Source organism: Pituophis catenifer, unplaced genomic scaffold, assembly GCF_029215685.1.
Source record: "Pituophis catenifer annectens isolate HBS135680 unplaced genomic scaffold, rPitCat1.0.hap2 SCAF_12, whole genome shotgun sequence".
In the NCBI taxonomy this organism is placed as follows: Eukaryota; Metazoa; Chordata; class Lepidosauria; order Squamata; family Colubridae; genus Pituophis; species Pituophis catenifer.
The window spans coordinates 3518733-3537802 of NW_027256892.1; the positions used below are offsets into that span (position 1 = coordinate 3518733).

The window sequence follows — 19070 nt, forward strand, 5'->3', positions numbered from 1 at the left end:
AAGTTTCTGATGTTCTTTATTTATACTGAGTGTATTCCATGGTTTGATCAAGGAAGTCGTGAAGGTCTCTTATGCATAGGTGAACATATTGTGATTATTTAAGACAAACAAGCTTCAACAAAACGGCTAGAACTTACACACAGAGAATTAAGAAAATAGAATTCTGCAATAGAAGATCTTATTCCTTTCTGAGATATATGTGTTTAATAGAAAGGCAGGGGAGGAGAAATATAGCTAAATCGGTTTCATCAATTTAGCATTGATCAATATCAAATCACCATAAATCTGCTTTCTTCAAACTTGAAAATCCTCATTATATATTCTTGCATAAATTAGTTCGGTATCCTTCAATGTCATTCTTTCTCTCCCCACGCTCCTTTTTTAAAACTTTGGTGAAATTATAAGCACCAGGGTTTTGTTGCTGTTGTTACAATATCCTATATCCAAGCAGCCAGACCAACCCAGTTCAAAAAAACCACTCATAATTGACTAAAACGAAGTTTCCACCATATGGAAGACTGAGAATTCGCAATAGACTCTTTGCTATTAGCTTTTCATTCAAGGGTCACAAAAGTACAGTTCGTCTAAATCAAGGGTGTCAAACTCGCGGCCCGTGGGCCAGATGCATCACTCTGGCCACGCCCACCCATTTTAGCGAAGGGGGAAAAAGTTGTGATACATCAAGTGACGACGCGAGTTTGACATCTCTGCTCTAAGCCCTACCAATTTAATCATCCCCCCTTTTTGGGGGGAAAATTGGATGAGAGGCATCATTCAGCATGGACCATCCAGTCAGCTTCCATTTGTGGCTTAGGATGAAAAAGAAAGGACTAAGAGCTTATTCACACTCCCATCGTCCGATAACACAAGCTTTTCCCATAATTTTTTAATGCATGCCTAAATAAGGCAAACACTCCCCTGCCCCCCCCCCCATGTAATGAAAAGTCCGTGTCTATTTCAACCTCTTGATTCTGTTTACCTAGAGTACTCCCATGCTCCCCAACACGGTTCCTTTTCCCATCCACAAGCTGAATGAAAAACTGTGTTAAGTACAATGGATTCTTCCTGCAGGCATGTATCAAATGAAGTCCAGACCAGATGACTACAGTGTCCATGAGCCTCACCCAGCCAGGAACTGATAGGTCAATCCCTCCAAATGCAACTACAGTGGAGAAGTATGTCAACTTGCAAAGCTTCCAAGTTGCCATGAGCAGGAGGGAGGGAGAACTGAAGTGAATTCCATACATTCTTCCTGACCACAATCAGGAGGAGGGTGTTAGGTTTCCAGCCAGCCAAAGTGGTTAATTGGAGAATGTGATTTATGACATGGCCAGAGAGGAGGGGAGAGACAGGGTCATAGGGGAATGTAAATCTACGTGGGATCAGTCCTAACTGCATCCGAGTATTGCCGGAATGTTGCTCCTAATAAATGACTGTATTTCCTTTGAAGTTTGGATCATGGCTCATGAATTAATTAGGGCATCTTTCGGAAACTTGACAAAGTATAGATTTTAGCCCCTTAGGATGTAATTCTGGAGCCCTTATCTCATTCATCGGAAATTCCCTTCAATCTCTACATTTTGATGTTGATTGTAGCTCTGAGTCTAAAGTAAGTGCTCACCCAGTTTCATTTATATCTGGGTGTGCATAATCTGGCTATAGGCCCACAGGCACAGTGTGTTGAAATGTGCTGCACTGACAAAATTTGTAAGCCACGATCTGGTGTGCGTTATACAAATTCTCCAATTCGAGCTGAATTACAAGCCCACAGCTTAACATGATTTGTGGCCCCAATCGCATTTTCTAAGCCCATTTAAATCATGTTTGCTCTGGTTACTTTTAAACAGGAAGATCCACTACTTCTGTTTCTGTAACTCAGCTAGAAATGTGCACAGGTTAAGGGTTTGCATACAGCCACATGCTGCTGTGGAGCTGATGAGAGTTACAGTCCAAGGTATCCAGAGAGATCAGATTCCCTAATTATATTCTAGCAGGAAAAAATATAGCTGGAATCTTATTTCTGTTGCAGCTGAAACTTGTTTATCTATGAGGCCAGATTTATATAGGTGGTATTAAATTACCTTTCCCAACAGACCCCCTGAATTGGCTAATGACAATGAATGATGAGAACGACAACCCGAGCATGTAACACCAGTTCCAGATTTATAGGCTGATGAAACATCAGCTTCCATTTGCAATTTTAAACAAGCCTTACTCCTCGATTTCCCCCCCACCCCTATAAAACTATGAAGGTGGTTCATATTTTTATTTGCCAAGGCACATAAAAAGGATTGGGAGTGAGGTAGGGAAGTACCTTTAAGATCAAATCTTAACATGGCGATATCTGGATTGGATTAAATAAAGCTAACCCCATTTTGTTTCTTGGCATGGAGGGCTGCTGAGGTGTTCCTTGTTTCGTATTGGCATAACTGGAATGACAAGAGCTGAAAGTTTCGACCGTTTTTGGAGACTTTGTAGAATTATTTTTCCATTAAAAAAGAAATGCAAGTGTGGTGTGCAACAATACAGTATGTGAATTATAGGGACTTTCCTTTTTTTCCATACCATTTCAAGGTTTTCTGGGCATCTTTTGGCTGTGTATGTTCCTAGCGCTTTATTTCCTAGCACTGACAGAAGAGAACACTAACTGTGTGGTCCTTTGGTGCTCTCTGAGCTTGGTTGTAATCTTACTGAGGTTTCATTGCCAAACTAGGTTTAAATCACTATGTAAAGTAACTTGAACTATTTCTGATTGCTCTCTATTTTTATCCAGGATCCCCAGGGTATATCGCTCAACTTTTGACCAAGAGAATTGGGGCAGTATTCATTGTCATGGAAGCCTGTAATACTACTATTAAAATGTTCAGGACGTACTTCCCCAAGAGCAATTGGCTCACTTCTAATGTTTCTAGTCCACAAGGCTTGTAGGTCCAGTGACAATAATAAAAAAAAAAGTACAATTTAGCAATTCAGGGCTCACAGGAGCCTCTGTATTACATTTGCACCTTCAATTCCTGATTATTAGTAAAATGGACCACTGAGTGTTCCCCTTTTGCAATTAATACTTACGACATTGTCCTAAGTCAAGGAACCCATGCATAGTATTCCCAGCCCAGCTATTTTAAATTAGTAGTACACAACAGGCTTAAAATAAGACCCCAAATTATCCTTGATGACTCTTTTTAAGAAATATAGCTACCGTATTTTTTGGAGTATAAGATGCACCTTTTCCCCCCCTAAAAGAGGGTGAAAATTTAGGTGCGTCTTATACACCAAATGTAGCCCTGCCTACCCACTGGCCCCCACCCTTTGGCCTCTGCCTCCCAGCAATTTACCTCCTTGCAGCAAGCAGCAAGAAGAAACAGCTCCTTTCAGCTTCAGCACAGCCTAATTAGCACAAGTTCATTGGATTGGACGCCTGACTCTCAGCTGTTTTGCTCTCAGCTGTTTTGCACAGGCCTCTGCTGCTTGCTGCAAGGAGGTAAATTGCTGGAGCAATTTTTTTTCCCCTTGTGCTAATCAAGCTATGCTGAAAACGAAACTGAAAGTAAAGCAGGCTGTTTGCTGTTTGCTACAACGAGGCAGAGGCAGATTTCTTTTTCTTGTTTTCCTCACCAAAAAAGATAGGTATGTCTTATAGTCTGGTGCGTCTTATACTCTGAAAAATACGGTATTTCTGTTTTGCCAAGGAGAGTCAAATCTGGATCCCTTCCGACTTTTCAATTCCTCCCCCTCCCACATTTCATAAGCCACTGCAAATAAAAGTTCACCAATCCGGGCTGAAGGCCTGAGAGTTTGCTACTGTGTATGAACTGGTCATGTTTTAAAAACCCTCATTGGAAGTTGAATAAATATAAATTGCATATATTGTGCTTTCATAAATATTTTTTCTAGAGGAGCGTTCTAAAGCAAGGTAGAGCCAAGATAGCAATGTCTTTGGGAGTGATGAGCAAGCTTCTTGTCCCAACTGGATTCAATAGCTATTCCTATACCTAAGACAAGAGAAGGTCCTTCTCTCCATCCAGCAGCAGCTTCTCAGATACCACTGAGAAAAATGTGCTGTGGAAGGAACGTCATTCCCTCATTGGAGCACCAAGAGTCTTCAGCAGGGCAACCTATCTGACGCTCTGAGACATGTGCAGTGGTGTCAGCATCTCTTCGAAGATGGCTCCTTTCACATTCGACCCCCTCAGGTTGGCCTCTTGTAGATCACAGCCTGACAGGTCACAGTTCTGAAACAACAGAGGAAGTTATTAGCAGAGGTCTAGATATTGGATGACTCGCCCTACAAAGCAGCGTGGCTTTTAAAGTTGAAGGAAACTCCCAATGGAACCCTTGCTTTTAACTCTCTGGGGTCCATCGAAAATCGGAAGATGGGAGATCTCACCTCCAAATCGGTTCCTGCCAAGGTTGCTCCTCTCAAATTGCAGTTTTTCAATTTTGCGTTCTTTAGAGTTGCAACTCGGAGATTGATGCCAGTCATCTGACTTCCTTCCATATCAACACCTTTCAAGTTAGCACCTGCAGCCACAAAGTCCAAGCCCATCAAAAAAAGAGGTAGAACTTCCATTCTCTCTCACTAGTCCCTTTAACATCCTATTACAAGATATAGCAAAAGATGCTGACTTTGATGTGGATTGAACCATTGGAAATATTATACACAAGCTAAATTCTGTCATGCTCTTCTTCCTTTTCCAGTAAACAACAATCATAAAAACCTTAGGACACCATTATTCATTAACAAAGGCCTCCAACTATAAAAGTTTGCCATATTTTATGTTTCTGTTTTATTTATTTTATTGTAATTTCTTTACTTAATGTTGTGAGCCATCCAGTCATTGAGAGCCAGATGGCATACAAATTTAGTCAATTATTATAGTTGGTCGGATAGTCAGCCAGATGTTTGGATTGGATTTGGCATTTTTATTCACCTATCAAGTCCTTCCCAAGAGCTGGGATAGGCTGATATTGTTAGTATTATTATTGTTCATTGCTTAGTCAGATCGATGCTCAAACTGGATTTACCGTATTTTTCGGAGTATAAGACGCACCGGATCATAAGACGCAGCTTAGTTTTTGGGGAGAAAAAAAAAATCTGCCTACCAGGGATTCATCTGGCTAGCATCCTTAGTCAGGTCAGCTTCAGCATATTAGTTTGCTGGTTTTTTATCCCTTGCTTGGGGATAAAAAACAGCTTCTAAGGTACAGCTGAGAGGAAGCAGCAATGAGAAAAACAGCAAAGCACGGGGAGATCACTGCACTCGGCTAGCGCCTAGTTAGGGCTGAAAAAAAGCTTCTAAAGAAGAGCTGAGAGTCAGAGCAAAGCATGGAGATCGTTCACTCACCAGCGCGTTAAAGCACAGCGGAGAGTTGCTTGCTAGTGCCTCGTGAAAAAAAGCTTCGAAAAAGCTACATTCGGAGTATATGACGCACCCAAATTTTCAGCCTCTTTTAGGGGGGAAAAAGGTGCATCTTATACTCCGAAAAATACGGTAGCATTTTTGCCTACCTATCAAGTCCTTCCCAAGGACCTGGGATGGCCTGTGTGGATGTTTGATGGCGTTACAGATATCGCCGCAGGATGTAAGCTGTTTTGAGTATAGCTGCCTTTTGCAATTGATTGATGGTGAATTTGTCAATGCCGATAGTGTTCAGGTTGTGCTCCAGTTGGTTTAGGATTGTACCCAAGGTGCCTATGACTATTAGTACTATCTTTGCTTTGCTTTTGCCATAGTCGTTCTATTTCTATTTGGAAGTCTTTATGTTTTATTATCTGCTCCAGTTCCTTCCCTTCTCTTCTGCAGTCTCCAGGTCCTGCCTTACTATTAATCAAAGTGCAAGTATATAAGTAATGGAAGCCATAGCCATTCAGAAATGGTTGAAGAGGCTGTGAATTGCAACAATACGTGTTATGCTGGCTGGATGTTTAATCAATATTTGTGAATTGGATTTTATCATATTTATTTTTATTTTTTTCAAATCTACTTATCCCTGGGGTCAGAAGTGGGGCAGAGCCACGAAAGCCGAGCAATTGTGGTAACCAAACCGTATACCATGCAACATGCTCAGTCATCATTTAATTGTTAAAGGTATGTAAGCTGTTTTGGATTTCAACTAGCATTGTTTTCCTTCTCTGCTTCCTGCTGATTTAAACCGGACCTTTTGTCTACCTAGGCAGATGCTGGGAGTTATTTCTCCTGAAAGCAACTTTTCTTCATCATGTTATCTGTTGATCTGATTAATATTTCCTTTCAATTTTAACCATCAACTTTGAATGATCAAAAAGACACATTCAGTCATTTCCTGAACGATACTGACTGCATTACATAAAAAGTGCTTAACGCACTGTAAGCTGCCCTGAGTCTCCGGAGAAGGGCGGCATATAAATCAAATTAAAAAAAAGAAAAGAAAAAGAAAAGGCTCGATGGGTGGAGTTTACCTTCCAAATTAGCTTTAAGGCCAGAAGGATCTTCAAAATTGCAGCTTTTCAGGGACGCTCCCTCTGCATTTGAGCATAACATCTTTACACCTTGGAGGTTGGCATACTGTCAAAGAAGGAGGGAGACAAAAATCTCAGATGAAAAAGAGGCCACGTTTCTTCTGATCTAGAAATCTGCAGGCTACGTTTGACAGATGCTGGGCTGATTATATTGGCTTAAAATGCTCCCATGCAGAAAATTCCACAGCCTTTCGTTAGTGGAATCTGCAGGTGTAAAACCACAGTGCTTTACCTAAAGGGCTTTGCCTTTATCTAAATTCTTCAGGTAAAGAACTTTAAAGAGCTTTATCTTTCCTTAAACCTAAAGGACTTCACCTTTACCTAAACCTGATTTGCATGACCTGATGTGTAAGATGTTATTGTGGCTTGCATGTGCCTATGGTTGTGTTGCATCAGTGGATTTAGATGAGGCTTGAACCACTTAGGTCAGGGGTCTACAACCTTAAACACTCCAAGAGCCATTTGGACCCATTTCCCACAGAAAACACCGGGAGCCACAAAATCCTTCCCGTGCCTGACTATTTCTTGAGCGGCCACAAAACTAGCATATGTAGTTGAATGAAATGTTTTATTTTCTTCTGAAACTTTTCTTTTCATGGATTTATCCATGATTGGCCTACTGGGGGTTGAAAAGCTGAATAAATCACGTGCCGGCGGGTGTCGCACACTGGCAGTTGCGACGCATATTTTGAGTGACGGGGAGCTGCAGCAGAGGGGTAAAAGAGCCACATGCGGCTTCAGAGCTGCAGGTTGCAGACCCTTGATCTAAACTCTGAAAACTCTGCCTCTTGCTTCATTTCATGGCTAATAATCTCTTTCATTTTTTCCAAGTCCATTGTACCAAGTCCTAATCAAATACAGCAGGGTGTCAAACTCGATTTCATTGAGGGCTGCATCAGGCTTGGGAGGGCCAGGGGAGCATGGCCAGGGTGGAGCCCTCTGCAGCCTCCTGCAGCTCTCTGCCAACAAAAACAGAGCAGCCCCCCACCCCCACCCTGGGCCCCATTTTTGGCCGGGACAGTCTCCTGCAGCCCTCTGTCAGCAAAAATGGAGCACGGCCTCCCTGAGCCCCGTTTTTACTGGCAGAGGGCTGCAGGCCATCCTGGCTGAAAACAGAGCCTGGAAGAGCTGTGTGCGGCCCTTCCCTAGCTCCATTTTCGCTGGCAGAGGCACCACGGGCCAGTCCTTCGCTGTTTCCAGGGTAGCCCCATGGGCCTTGAGTATGACACCCCCGAAGTACAGTATGTTCCATCTCTTTTGTTTCTTGGTACTTCTTTGCAAATAAATCCAAATTAGTAGAGACATGGAGCTAGAAGCTGTCACCAGGTAGATAACTAGAGCAGGGGTCTGCAGCCTTAAACACTCAAAGAGCCATTTGGACCCGTTTCCCACAGAAAAGAAAACACCGGGAGCCACAAAACCCTTCCCGTGCCTGACTATTTCTTGAGCGGCCACAAAACTAGCCTATGTAGTTGAATTCAACGTTCTGTTTTCTTCTGAAACTTTTCTTTTCTTGGATTTATCCATGCTTGGCCTATCAGGGGTTGAAAAGCTCAAGAAATCGCGTGTCGGTGGGTGTCACACATTGACGGTTGTGACACATATTTTGAGCGACAGCAGAGGGGTGAAAGAGCCACATGCGGCTCCAGAGCCGCCGGTTGCTGACCCCTGAACTAGACGTTGTTCTAGTTATGCGAGACATAGCATTGTTCACACGGATAGATAGGGCATTTGCTGTGATTGACAAGTGTCATTACTAGTCATATCTTAGTCTTTTTCAAAGAAGGTGCTAACTACTTTAGGCACACCGCTACGGGACAAAGCTAACCAGCCATCAGATGGAGTGGTTAATCCGTATCCAAATAACACCCACATCTAGAACAGATCCGGAAAGATCAGCCCGTTCAAGATTTGCGCAGCAGAGGTTCGCGTGGGCCAGGTTACACCGGCTCAAGTTGGCCATCTTGAAGTTGATATACCGGAGATCTAAACGAGAGAGGTCTGCTCCGCTAAAATTTAACCCCTGGAGAAGAAGAGAGCAGCGGTCAGGTTACCTAATCCACAAATAATCTTGAGTTCAAAACAACTGTTGCAATTCTGGCATGGTTAGATCAAGCTCAAAACAAGCCTTCTGAAAGGGAAACTTTGGGGTCACCCTTGTTATCTACATTTTGTAGCAACGATGGCAAAATCCAGCTCAGAAACCCAAATGCAATTGCTTAGGAGTCAAAGTGTTTAACCTAGCTCAAAGGAGGAGTGCATTCAACATTTATTTATTTGTTCAATTCCTAATGTCTCCCATCTCAGTGAATGACTCTGGGTGGTTTATACTTCGAAACGTTTCTAGCAATTAAAAATATGATTATAGATTAACAGAGTTGGAAGGGACCTTGTAGGTCATCTAGTCCAACCCCCCGCCCAAGCAGGATACCCTGCCTACATCATTTCTGACAGATGGCAGTCCAGTCTCTTCTTGAAAGCCTCCAGGGATGAAGCTCCCACAACTTCCAAAGACAACTTCTGTTCCATTGGCTGATTGCTCTCCCTGTCAGAAAATTTCTCCTTATTTCTAGGTTGAATCTCTCTTGGATCAGTTTCCATCCATTATTCCTTGTCTGGTCTTCAGGTGCTTTGGAAAATAGCTTGACCCCCTCCTCTCTGTGGCAGCCCCTCAAATATTGGAAGACTGCTATCATGTCTCCCCTGGTCCTTCCCTTCCCTTCACTAGACTAGCCATGCCCAGTTCCTGCAACTGTTTATCCTGCAATGTTTTAGCCTCCAGTCCCCTAATCATCCTGGTTGCTCTTCTCTGCATTCTTTCTAGTGTCTCAACATCTTATAAAAACATTTTAAAACAATAAAAACATCCCATTCAAGATACACAAGAACATGTGATCCAGGTTCCTCTAAAGCAGGGGACCATGGACCAACTCCGGTCCTTGGGATGCCATCAATCAGTTCACACAAACAAGGGAAGCCCCATCATTTTGCCCATCTAAGCAAGGCAAAATCGCATTGTAAGCTGCCCTGAGTCTCCGGAGAAGGGCGGCATATAATTTAAAGCAAAAAAAAAAAAATCATGCCTCCCTCCGGACCTCGGAAAAACCTCTCTCCACGGAAGTGGTCCCTGTTCCCCAAAAGGTTGGGGGCCGCTGCTCTAAAGCAGGTTGTCTAACTTTTTGTTCCCCTTGGTTGCATCGAATGAAGTGGAATGGGCTGCGTATAAAACATAAAGCGTAGTTAATGTATATAAGCAAACTGCCTTACTTTTTCAACATTTTTATTATCTTGTGGGGCCGCATTACTAGCTATCCAGGGCTGCAATGAGCCTGTGATGATTTTTAATAAATCGGAGGGACCTTTTCCCTTTACAAGTTGTGCAAAACGGCTCCAAAAAGACACCCTGATTTCTTATTTCAGTGACAAATCATGGTACCTGACAGCGTAGCTCAGACTTGGTTGAGGTTGCAAGGAGGAATCTGACAAATTCCTTTCGGGAAATCGGGGAGTGGTCCTCTGCAGGTTGGGAATTCTGTCAAGGAAGGGAAGAAGCGCTTAGGCCCAAACAATACAAGATGGAATACCTCACGTCGGGCGATATACAGCAGTGTGGGGGATTTTTGAGGCATTTTCAAGAAGGATATTTACTATCCACAGAAAAGCTGTTGGGAATGTTGACTTAGAGGCTTGTTACATCTAATTCTGTCTCTTTGCTCTAAACCTCACCTAGAAATCATTGGTTTTTGCTAATTTACGTCTTCTGGCTACACTGTATGGTTGAGCCCATTAGTGTCTAGGTCTGAAGAACAAAGCAATATAAATTGCCAAGTTAGGGTGGTGCAGCAATTTGAGAGTGCTCTTTATGATATACAAGAAAATTAAGTTGAAATTAAGTTAAGCCATATACGGTATAACCAACTTGAGTGGGATCCACTCAGAACATTGTCAATTAAATGTTACTGGCTGTCTTATCCTTCATTTCAAATGTTATGTTGTCCATTTCCGCACAGTTAGATTTTTTTGGATTATCAATTGATCTGTTGGCAGTTGATCAGTTTTCCAATATTGGGCGAGCGCCAATCTGGCTGCAGTGACTGTATGTAATATTAAATACTTTATTTCTTTCCTATAGTTTCCTTTAATCATCCCTAGTAGAAAAATCTCTGGTTTGAGTTCTATTTTTTCCGATGTTATTTCTATTAGCCAAATTCTTATTTTCTTATTTTTTCCCAATATTTCCTAATTTTTGGGCAAAGCCAAAAAGGTAGACTCAAAATGTTATATAGTGTGGAATAGGTGGTATGATTGGATAACTCGTAGAAATGAGAGTAAATGTAAAATTCTATACGATAATAATTAACAAATATGCACTGTTAATAAGATAATGGATGTGTGACCAAAGTCACTTTTTCTTTTTATGTATTGTCGTCTGTATTAATATATATATGTATCTTGTAGATACATGGTATAATATTTTACTTTTTATATGTTTAATAAAGTTTTGTTTTTAAAATAAAAAAAATGTTACTGGCTGAAATAAAAGGAAAAGATGAAACGGAATATTACTTAATATGGGGAAAATGGTACAAATGGTTAGAGGACAGGAATAACAAACAAGAAAATATATAATAGAGATGATCTAGAAATCAGGAAGCATTAATAAAATATTAAATATATAATATGTGTAAAGTAGCATATAGATATAATAGTTTGTATAATAACTAAGGAATAGTATTTATAGTATATAAGAAATAAGGGAACCACAAAAATAAGTATGTGAATATGTGGGGGGGCAGGGAAACATAAACTGTGGATATATACCGATACGGAACTGTTGTAAAATGGAAGTTTTTCTTTTGTTTTTGTTTTTAAAGAAAAATAATAATATTTTTTTTAAAAAAACTGTTACTGGCTTTTGTTCCCTTTTCATAGTTTTTTTAAATTAGGGATTCTAACAATGCTAAAAGATAATATACTATGTAATATCATAAAGAAAGGCAAAAAATACAAAGTGCAAAAAAAGGAAATATTTCTTTTTCTGAAAAAAAATGTCTTCAAATTGTTTTTTTTGTTTTGTTTTTAAGAAAAAGAAACATTTCCACGGCACAAGGTAACGCAAAAACCAAAATGTAACAGAAAAACCAAAACAAAGGCAAATGCTCAGAAAGGAAGGAGATATAAAAATTAGCATTACCTTAATCGCCATTTCAAGGTGTTCGATTAGTGAGTCAATTCCAAAGAACCTCGCTTCCTCTAAGATACCTAGCATAAGGGGAGCGATACAATAAAAGCTAGGAATGATTAGGAATGATGATAAGATTCACCACTCAACCTTCCTGCTCTCTAATGCAGGTTATAGGACAGTGTTTCTCAACCTTGGTAGCTTGAAGATGGGCGGACTTCAACTCCCAGATTCTGGGAGTTGAAGTCCGCCCATCTTCAAGCTTCCAAGGTTGAGAAACACTGTTATAGGAAGTTTTATTGAGCCAAGATCCTTTGTCAGTACTGGTTTCAATCACAATTAATATTAAATATCAACCAGTGGTGAAATGTAAAATTTGTTACTCCCGGTTCTGTGGGTGTGGCTTGGTGGTGGTGGGATAATGTGACTGGGTGGGTGTGGCCAACTTTTTTTTAAAAAAAACTTTTAAAAGCATTTTTTCTACAACCTCTTCGGCTGAAGAGGTTGTAAAAAAAAATGCTTTTAAAAGGCTCTGACGATCCCAGCTGAGTTGCCTGATCATCAGAGGCTTTTGTTTTCTTTTAAAAGCATTTTTTTTTTGCTTTTAAAAGAAAAAAAAAAGACTCTAACGATCAGGCAACTCAGCTGGGATCCTCAGAGCCTTTTAAAAGCATTTTTTAAATAATCTTGTTGTGGCTCCGTCCTCTGAGCCTATCTTATCGGAGGAGGAAGGCTCCGAACATGAAGGAGAGGAGACGGCCAGGCCTCCCTCTCCAGGACCCTCCTCTCTGGCAATGCCTCAGGTGTCTCCCGAAGGAGAAGAGATTGGCCAGGAGCCAGGTGTTTCCGAGCCGTCGGATAGTGACGAAGAAACATTGTGGTTGGACCCACGCCAGCGTTGGAGAGACAAGCGTGCGCAGCAGAAAAGGAGGCGTGCCAGAGATTAAGCTGAGTCACTGGACCACACCCCACAGGCTATAAAAGGGAGTGTGGTGGCCATTCGGACTCTGTGACAGACAAAGCTAATCTCCGGCGAGTCACTTTGCACCTTTGGACACAACGTCTATTTGCTGTGAATTTAATTATAAACTGGACTATTCAAACTGTGTGTATTTTTGTCTGTGTTATCGGAGTAAAAAGTTCTTGGCAGGCAGCCACAGAGTTGCTGCCAAGTTCCTTATCACTGAAGTTGAGTGTTTGAAGAGTTTATTTAACCCTCGGCTGGCTGGTTGGGTGCGGGGACAGAACAAACCTCTTCAGCCGAAGAAGTTGTAGAAAAAATGCTTTTAAAAGCCTCTGACAATCCCAGCTGAGCCGCGCGATCATCAGAGGCTTTTTTTTTAACTTTTAAAAGCATTTTTTCGGCCGAAGAAAAAATGCTTTTAAAAGTAAAAAAAAAGCCTCTGATGATCGCGTGGCTCAGCTGGGCATGGGGGGGGGCAGGGATTTTTCCTACCGGATCTCCGAACCTGCCGCCATTGCTACCGGATTGGGCGATCCGGTCCGAACCGGGAGCATTTCACCCCTGATATCAACCATGATTTAGTACTTAAGAGAAACAATAGTTTGAAGATGAATTGTAAGCCACAATTCCCCAGCTTCATGCAATCATCATCATCCTCATTTAACAACCCCTTGAGGGGTGGAGTCTGGGCACCTGAATGGAGCTGAGTGTTTACTGGCCGGATGCCCTTCCTGTCACCAATGTGGAGTTTTTTTCGGCAGATATATTCCCAGTGTGCCCAGAGAGAGAAATATCTGCCTCTACCTAGGATCGAACTCACAGCCTTCTTGATTGTGAAGCAAGAGCTCCACCTCTAGGCCACTGCACCACTCCCCCAGCTTCATGCAGTATGATGTTTTGTTGCAAATCAGGTCAGCATCAACATGTTAACAACAAAAGCTATCTAGTCATCTTAATCTTAAATCCCTTTTCCAGATCTGTTTGATTAAAAATCCCACCACCTCCGTTTACCGAATTGTTGACTGTTGGATTAATCCTACCTTTCCTCTGAAGAGCTCAAAAGGCTATTTACTTAATACTTGTTCTTCCAATTTTGCCCCACAACAGCAATCCTATCAGTTTGGGCAGAGAAAGAATGACTAGCCCAAATCATTCAGTGACTTGAACGAGTGTAGTATAGTGTACTGGTTACGGCGTGGGACTAGGACTGGAGAAATCCAAGATTGTAAAGGTAAAGGTTCCCCTCGCACTAGTCGTTCCCAATTCTAGGGGGCGGTGCTCATCTCCGTTTCTAAGAAACAGAGCCAGCGCTGTACGAAGACGTCTCCGTGGTCATGTGGCCGGCATGATTCAACGCCAAAGGCGCATGGAACGCTGTTACCTTCCCACCAAAGGTGGTCCCTATTTTTCTACTTGCATTTTTAGGTGCTTTCGAACTGCAGAAGCTGGGACATGTAATGGGAGCTCATCCCCTTACTAGGGATTCGAACTGCTGAACTGCCGACCTTTCGATTGATAAGCTCAGCGTCTTAGCCACTGAGCCGCTGCATCCCTCTAAGATTGTACCAAATGCCAAAAGTTTGCGTGAGATTTTCACAAGCTTGGTTCTATTCAGGAAGCTTGGCTTTAGAACTGTCCGAGAACAAGCATGGTTATAACAAAGGCAACAAAATGTTTTATACGTCCTAATACATACCTAACAAATTAATGCCATCGTTCACAATTAGTTGTCCATGCCGCAAATAGTTTAAGATCGGTTCAAAGTACTCCGGACTTCGGTCAATCAGAAAAGCTCCGCTGTGATCTCTCTTGTTTCCCCAAGCATCTGTTGCAGATGGACACATTAAAAACAAACAAACAAACTTTCCTTCACCTGTCCTGAGATAAGTCCATCTCTCACCCTCCTCATCTCCATCTGTCCCCAGCAGCTAAAATGGATCATCCATAGCCAAGATTAGAAATTAGACTTAAGTGCCACTGATTGCCACCACAAATTTAGAATGGGGACATAGTAAATAAGCAGGAAAGGACATCGTCTAAACTGGAAATGCATGTTCTGTTGGCTTGCTGGGGGTTCTACTACATTTACCTTCTAAAAGCAGGCAGGACCAGGGTAACGAGATGATAGTCATGGTTTTAAGAAGTGAACTTAATACTCCTCCAATTCCATGCAATGGAATAACATTTTTGACCCCAGTCCGAACAGGTGCTCTGGAGGCTGCAGAAAAGGTTCTAACACACTACTTATAATCTGACCAAAACTTTCTTTTCTGCTTTGAGTATCTCCATATGGGTGGACTTCAATTTCTAGAACTCTCCACTAAGCGTGGAGATGGCTAAGAATTCGGGGAATTGAAGCCCACTAATGTGGAGGGCCACCTGTTGGGAAAGACTAATCTAAAATATAGTTGAATTATATTTCCAGAACTTGGCACAGCTTTCAACAAGAATGTTGGAAGATGTAGTCTGGCATCATCCAGAGAGCTTCAGGTTGCTCCACCCTGCATGATCCAGGAAAGAGCCCCAAACCTGTTTATATATGTAAAGATATTAGTAACTATGTTCTTCTTTTGTGGCACTTCTGTAGCCCATGGCCAACAAAGTAGCCTGAAAATCATTCCTCACTCCTGACTTAAATGAACTGCTAAACTGCTCCTTTCTTCTTCGTGCACCTTTGGACATGCTTCTCAAGAGGAGCTAGCTAGACAATGCTGCAAGCCCAAACTCTCATCCTTGTTTATAGACACAAATCTAAAGTGTGCCACTGGGGTCTGTGTAGTTTCCTCAGAATTATCTATATCAAGCCTTACTTTGCAACAAAGAACATCTCAAAAGATGCCTCTGTTAAAATATTGAAGTTTGCAGATGATACAACAGTGATTGGTCTCATTCAAGACAACGATGAATCTGCATACAGATGGGAGGTTGAACAACTAGCCTTGTGGTGCAACCAGAACAATCTTGAACTAAATACACTCAAAACCGTAGAAATAGTGGATTTTAGAAGAAAACCTCCTATGCTACCACCTCTTACAATACTAGACAACACAGTATCAACAGTAGAGTCCTTCAAGTTTCTAGGTTCTATCATATCTCAAGACTTAAAATGGACACCTAACATCAAAAACGTCATCAAAAAAGCACAACAAAGAATGTTCTTTCTGCGCCAACTCAAAAAGCTCAAACTGTCCAAAGAGCTGCTGATTCAGTTCTACAGAGGAATTATTGAGTTTTGCCATCTGCACCTCCATAACTGTCTGGTTTGGCTCTGCAACCCAACAAAACAAACACAGACTACAACGGATAATTAAAACTGCAGAAAAAACAATTGCTACCAACCAGCCATCCATTGAGGACCTGTATACTGCAGGAGTCAAAAAGAGGGCTGTGAAAATATCTACAGACCCCTCACATCCTGAACATATATTGTTTCAACTTCTACCCTCAAAACAACGCTATAGAGCACTGCACACCAGAACAACTAGACACAAGGACAGTTTTTCCCCAAATGCCATCACTCTGCTTAACAACTAATTCTCACAACACTGTCAAATAATTCAGACTGTATTACTATTATTCTTCTCTTCCTTACTAGTATCTATCTCTTCCCACTTATTACTATAACCATGTGCTTGAATCTTTCAATTTATATTGTTTTTACTTGTTTCCTAGTATGATTTGATAGCTTATTAGTAACCTTGACTATCACTAAGTGTTGTATCTTGAATGTATTTTATTCTCCTTATGTATACTGAGAGCATATACACCTAAAACAAATTCCTTGTGTGTCCAATCACACTTGGCCAATAAAGAATTCTATTCTATTCTATTTACATGACATGGATTTGCAAACTGAGTACTGGATAGAACTTTCACATATGTATCTCATACCAACCTTTATCTTTAAACATGTGAGCCAGCATGCTATCGGGTTCTTTACTAACCAAAGTGCTCCTAAGAAAGAAATATAGACAAATTAATGAATAAATTGGCCACTTTGGCATGTGGAGTAGCATTCAGGTGGGGATTTAAAAAACACATATGGCTTATTCATTATTCATTTCTATTTTATGTTTATTTTCTTTTTATGTCCGCAGAAAGAAGTGACAATAAAGGTTATCTTATCTTTACAAGCAAGTTGGGTCCCAATGTTGACTTAAGTAATGGGAAATGTGGTTCTACACCAGATTGAGAAATGTTGGTGGAACCTTTAATTTATGGAATTGCTTAATTTAAAAAAATAAATAGAGAAAGCCAAGACAATATCATATTAAACCAGCATTTTAAAATCATGAATGGTTGAAAAATCATTTGGTCTGGGTTGTACATCATCATCATCATCATCATCATCATCATCATCATCATGTAGGAAGTTAGCACCCACCCCTTTCCTAGAAGAATGAAATATTTTGGGAAATATTAAAAAGGCAGAATATTATGTTTCCCTGGATGAGAAATGGAGAAGCATGTTTTAAAGACAACAGGCCTGGTGGCTCAGCAGACTAAGCATTGTGATTAACACCATCTGTCTGCAATTACTGCAAGTTCAAATCTCACCAGGCTCAAGGTTGACTCAGCCTTCCATCCTTTCAAAGGTAGGTAAAATGAGGACCCAGATTGTGGGGCAATAAGCTGATTTTGTATAAATATACAAAAGTATGAAGGCTATTGCTTAACGCATTGTAAACTGCCCTGAGTCTCCGGAGAAGGGCGGCATATAAATCAAATTAAAAAAAAAAAGGCAGCTCCCACCTTCCTGCCCCCACCCTTTTGTTAATGGGCCAGAGGCAGAAACTCAATCTTTGTCAATGGACCTCATCTGCAAGACAATGGGACCCATCTAGGACAGAAACTCACCACCTGGGCACCTGGGAAGATTACATCAGCCAGCAGGGCTAGCTAAGACCCCCACCCCCTGGAAGTCTGACAACCAATCAGGATACTCTTTCTGGGCCCCAGGAAGTTCAAAGCCAAAGACAGCATAAAACCCGAAGACTCACTGTATCTGCCCTTTTCTGTTCAGGAACTCAAGCCATGTGATCCTGTCCACCATTAAACCATCTTTCCAAGCAGTCTCCATGTTTCCAGTGTCTTTTTCCCCACTTGGAGCAGAACCCAGAAGGATATTTCTTCCAACAATAACTACTAACAACTGCCTTCACATATCATGCTACAAGAACAGCCCTACAGTTTAGCATGAAGCCTGAATCAGACCACTGTACCCAAAAGTTGTCAACAGCTTTATTAATAAACAAAGCATTTAACCTTTAGTTTAGTTTAGCTTAGCTTAGTTTATATGGCCCTTGGGCCATATCAAAGTGCAGAGTTCCAGACCACAAATTATTACTAAAATCTGATAAAAATAGTTTAAAATGTAATTGGATAAAATACAATTTAAAATGAAATTGGAATAAAACACAGTTTAAAATGAAATTGGAATAAAATACAATAATTTAATATATAAATAAAATACGATAAAATTATATTTCGGTATCACCCCTACAATCTACCCCAATCAGTCCCACATATGCCGATCTCAACCAAACATTTAACCCTTAGCAATATTATCTTTCCAATGTTTCCATTGGAAACTTTCCAATAAGGAAACAGACTCATACCGGGTAGTTGTGAAGTACCGTCCTCCTACATTGAGTGTTATCCAATCTGAATGAGATCCTGTTAATGTTTCTAGAGAGCTGATGTCATTCTGGGGATCTATGAACATGGAAAGCATATCAACATACAGTAACAACTTTAGACTTCCTGTTCTTCAGGAGGAAAACAACTTGGTGTACTTACCAATGAATGGCTCATCTTCACATACAAAAAGAACATCATCATCTCTATAGATTGAAGGAAATGAGAAAGAAAACCAGGGATTCAGAATAAGCCGGACAAATGTTTTGGAAAACAGTAGTTGTTAATTCCAGATTCCAAGCTTTAGAGATGCTAAAATCAATCCTATTACATTATGGTAATGGTTTAAGTGCTGAAGATCTAGATAACAATTCAACCGTGTTAAGTGGCTTCATATGAAGGAGTTTGAGCTAGTCCTTTTATGCAATAGTCATTTGTGGGTCGTCTGTATATCAGACTTGCTTTGAAATGCAGTGTTTGAGCAAGAAAACATGTGAAATCACCAAGACTGTTTTTTTTTTTAAAGAGGAAATGAGCACCACTATCTAAAACCATCCCTTTTCAGAGTTTGATTTTTGTTTTCCTGCACTCCACTGCTTTAGTGTCAGGAAAAAAAATACATTGATAAATTAACAATCTCTCCATGCTCTAAATCCAATTGTTTTTGCAGATGGTTTTGATCCAAATTCCTTAAATGCAATGACATTCATCTTTGGGAAAGTTGGAAAGTTAACAAGTCAAGCTGGAGAGTCAGATTCATATTTATGCAAAGATACTCTGGTAATGAG

General features: G+C 40.9%; 1 protein-coding gene across 1 annotated transcript in view; it reads right to left on the bottom strand.

Annotated features, from left to right (window-relative positions):
* The window catches only part of KCTD9 (potassium channel tetramerization domain containing 9), a 34204-nt gene continuing 15134 nt past the window's right edge, over positions 1-19070 (bottom strand). Inside the window, exons 3-12 of the mRNA XM_070952471.1 lie at positions 18445-18488; positions 18264-18360; positions 16541-16599; positions 14342-14470; positions 11694-11761; positions 9936-10031; positions 8373-8522; positions 6440-6545; positions 4388-4521; positions 1-4232 (exon numbers count right to left, since the gene is read on the bottom strand). Coding sequence (XP_070808572.1) covers positions 4116-4232; positions 4388-4521; positions 6440-6545; positions 8373-8522; positions 9936-10031; positions 11694-11761; positions 14342-14470; positions 16541-16599; positions 18264-18360; positions 18445-18488 — 1000 coding nt within the window. The 3' untranslated portion in view covers positions 1-4115. The remainder of the gene's footprint in view (positions 4233-4387; positions 4522-6439; positions 6546-8372; positions 8523-9935; positions 10032-11693; positions 11762-14341; positions 14471-16540; positions 16600-18263; positions 18361-18444; positions 18489-19070) is intronic.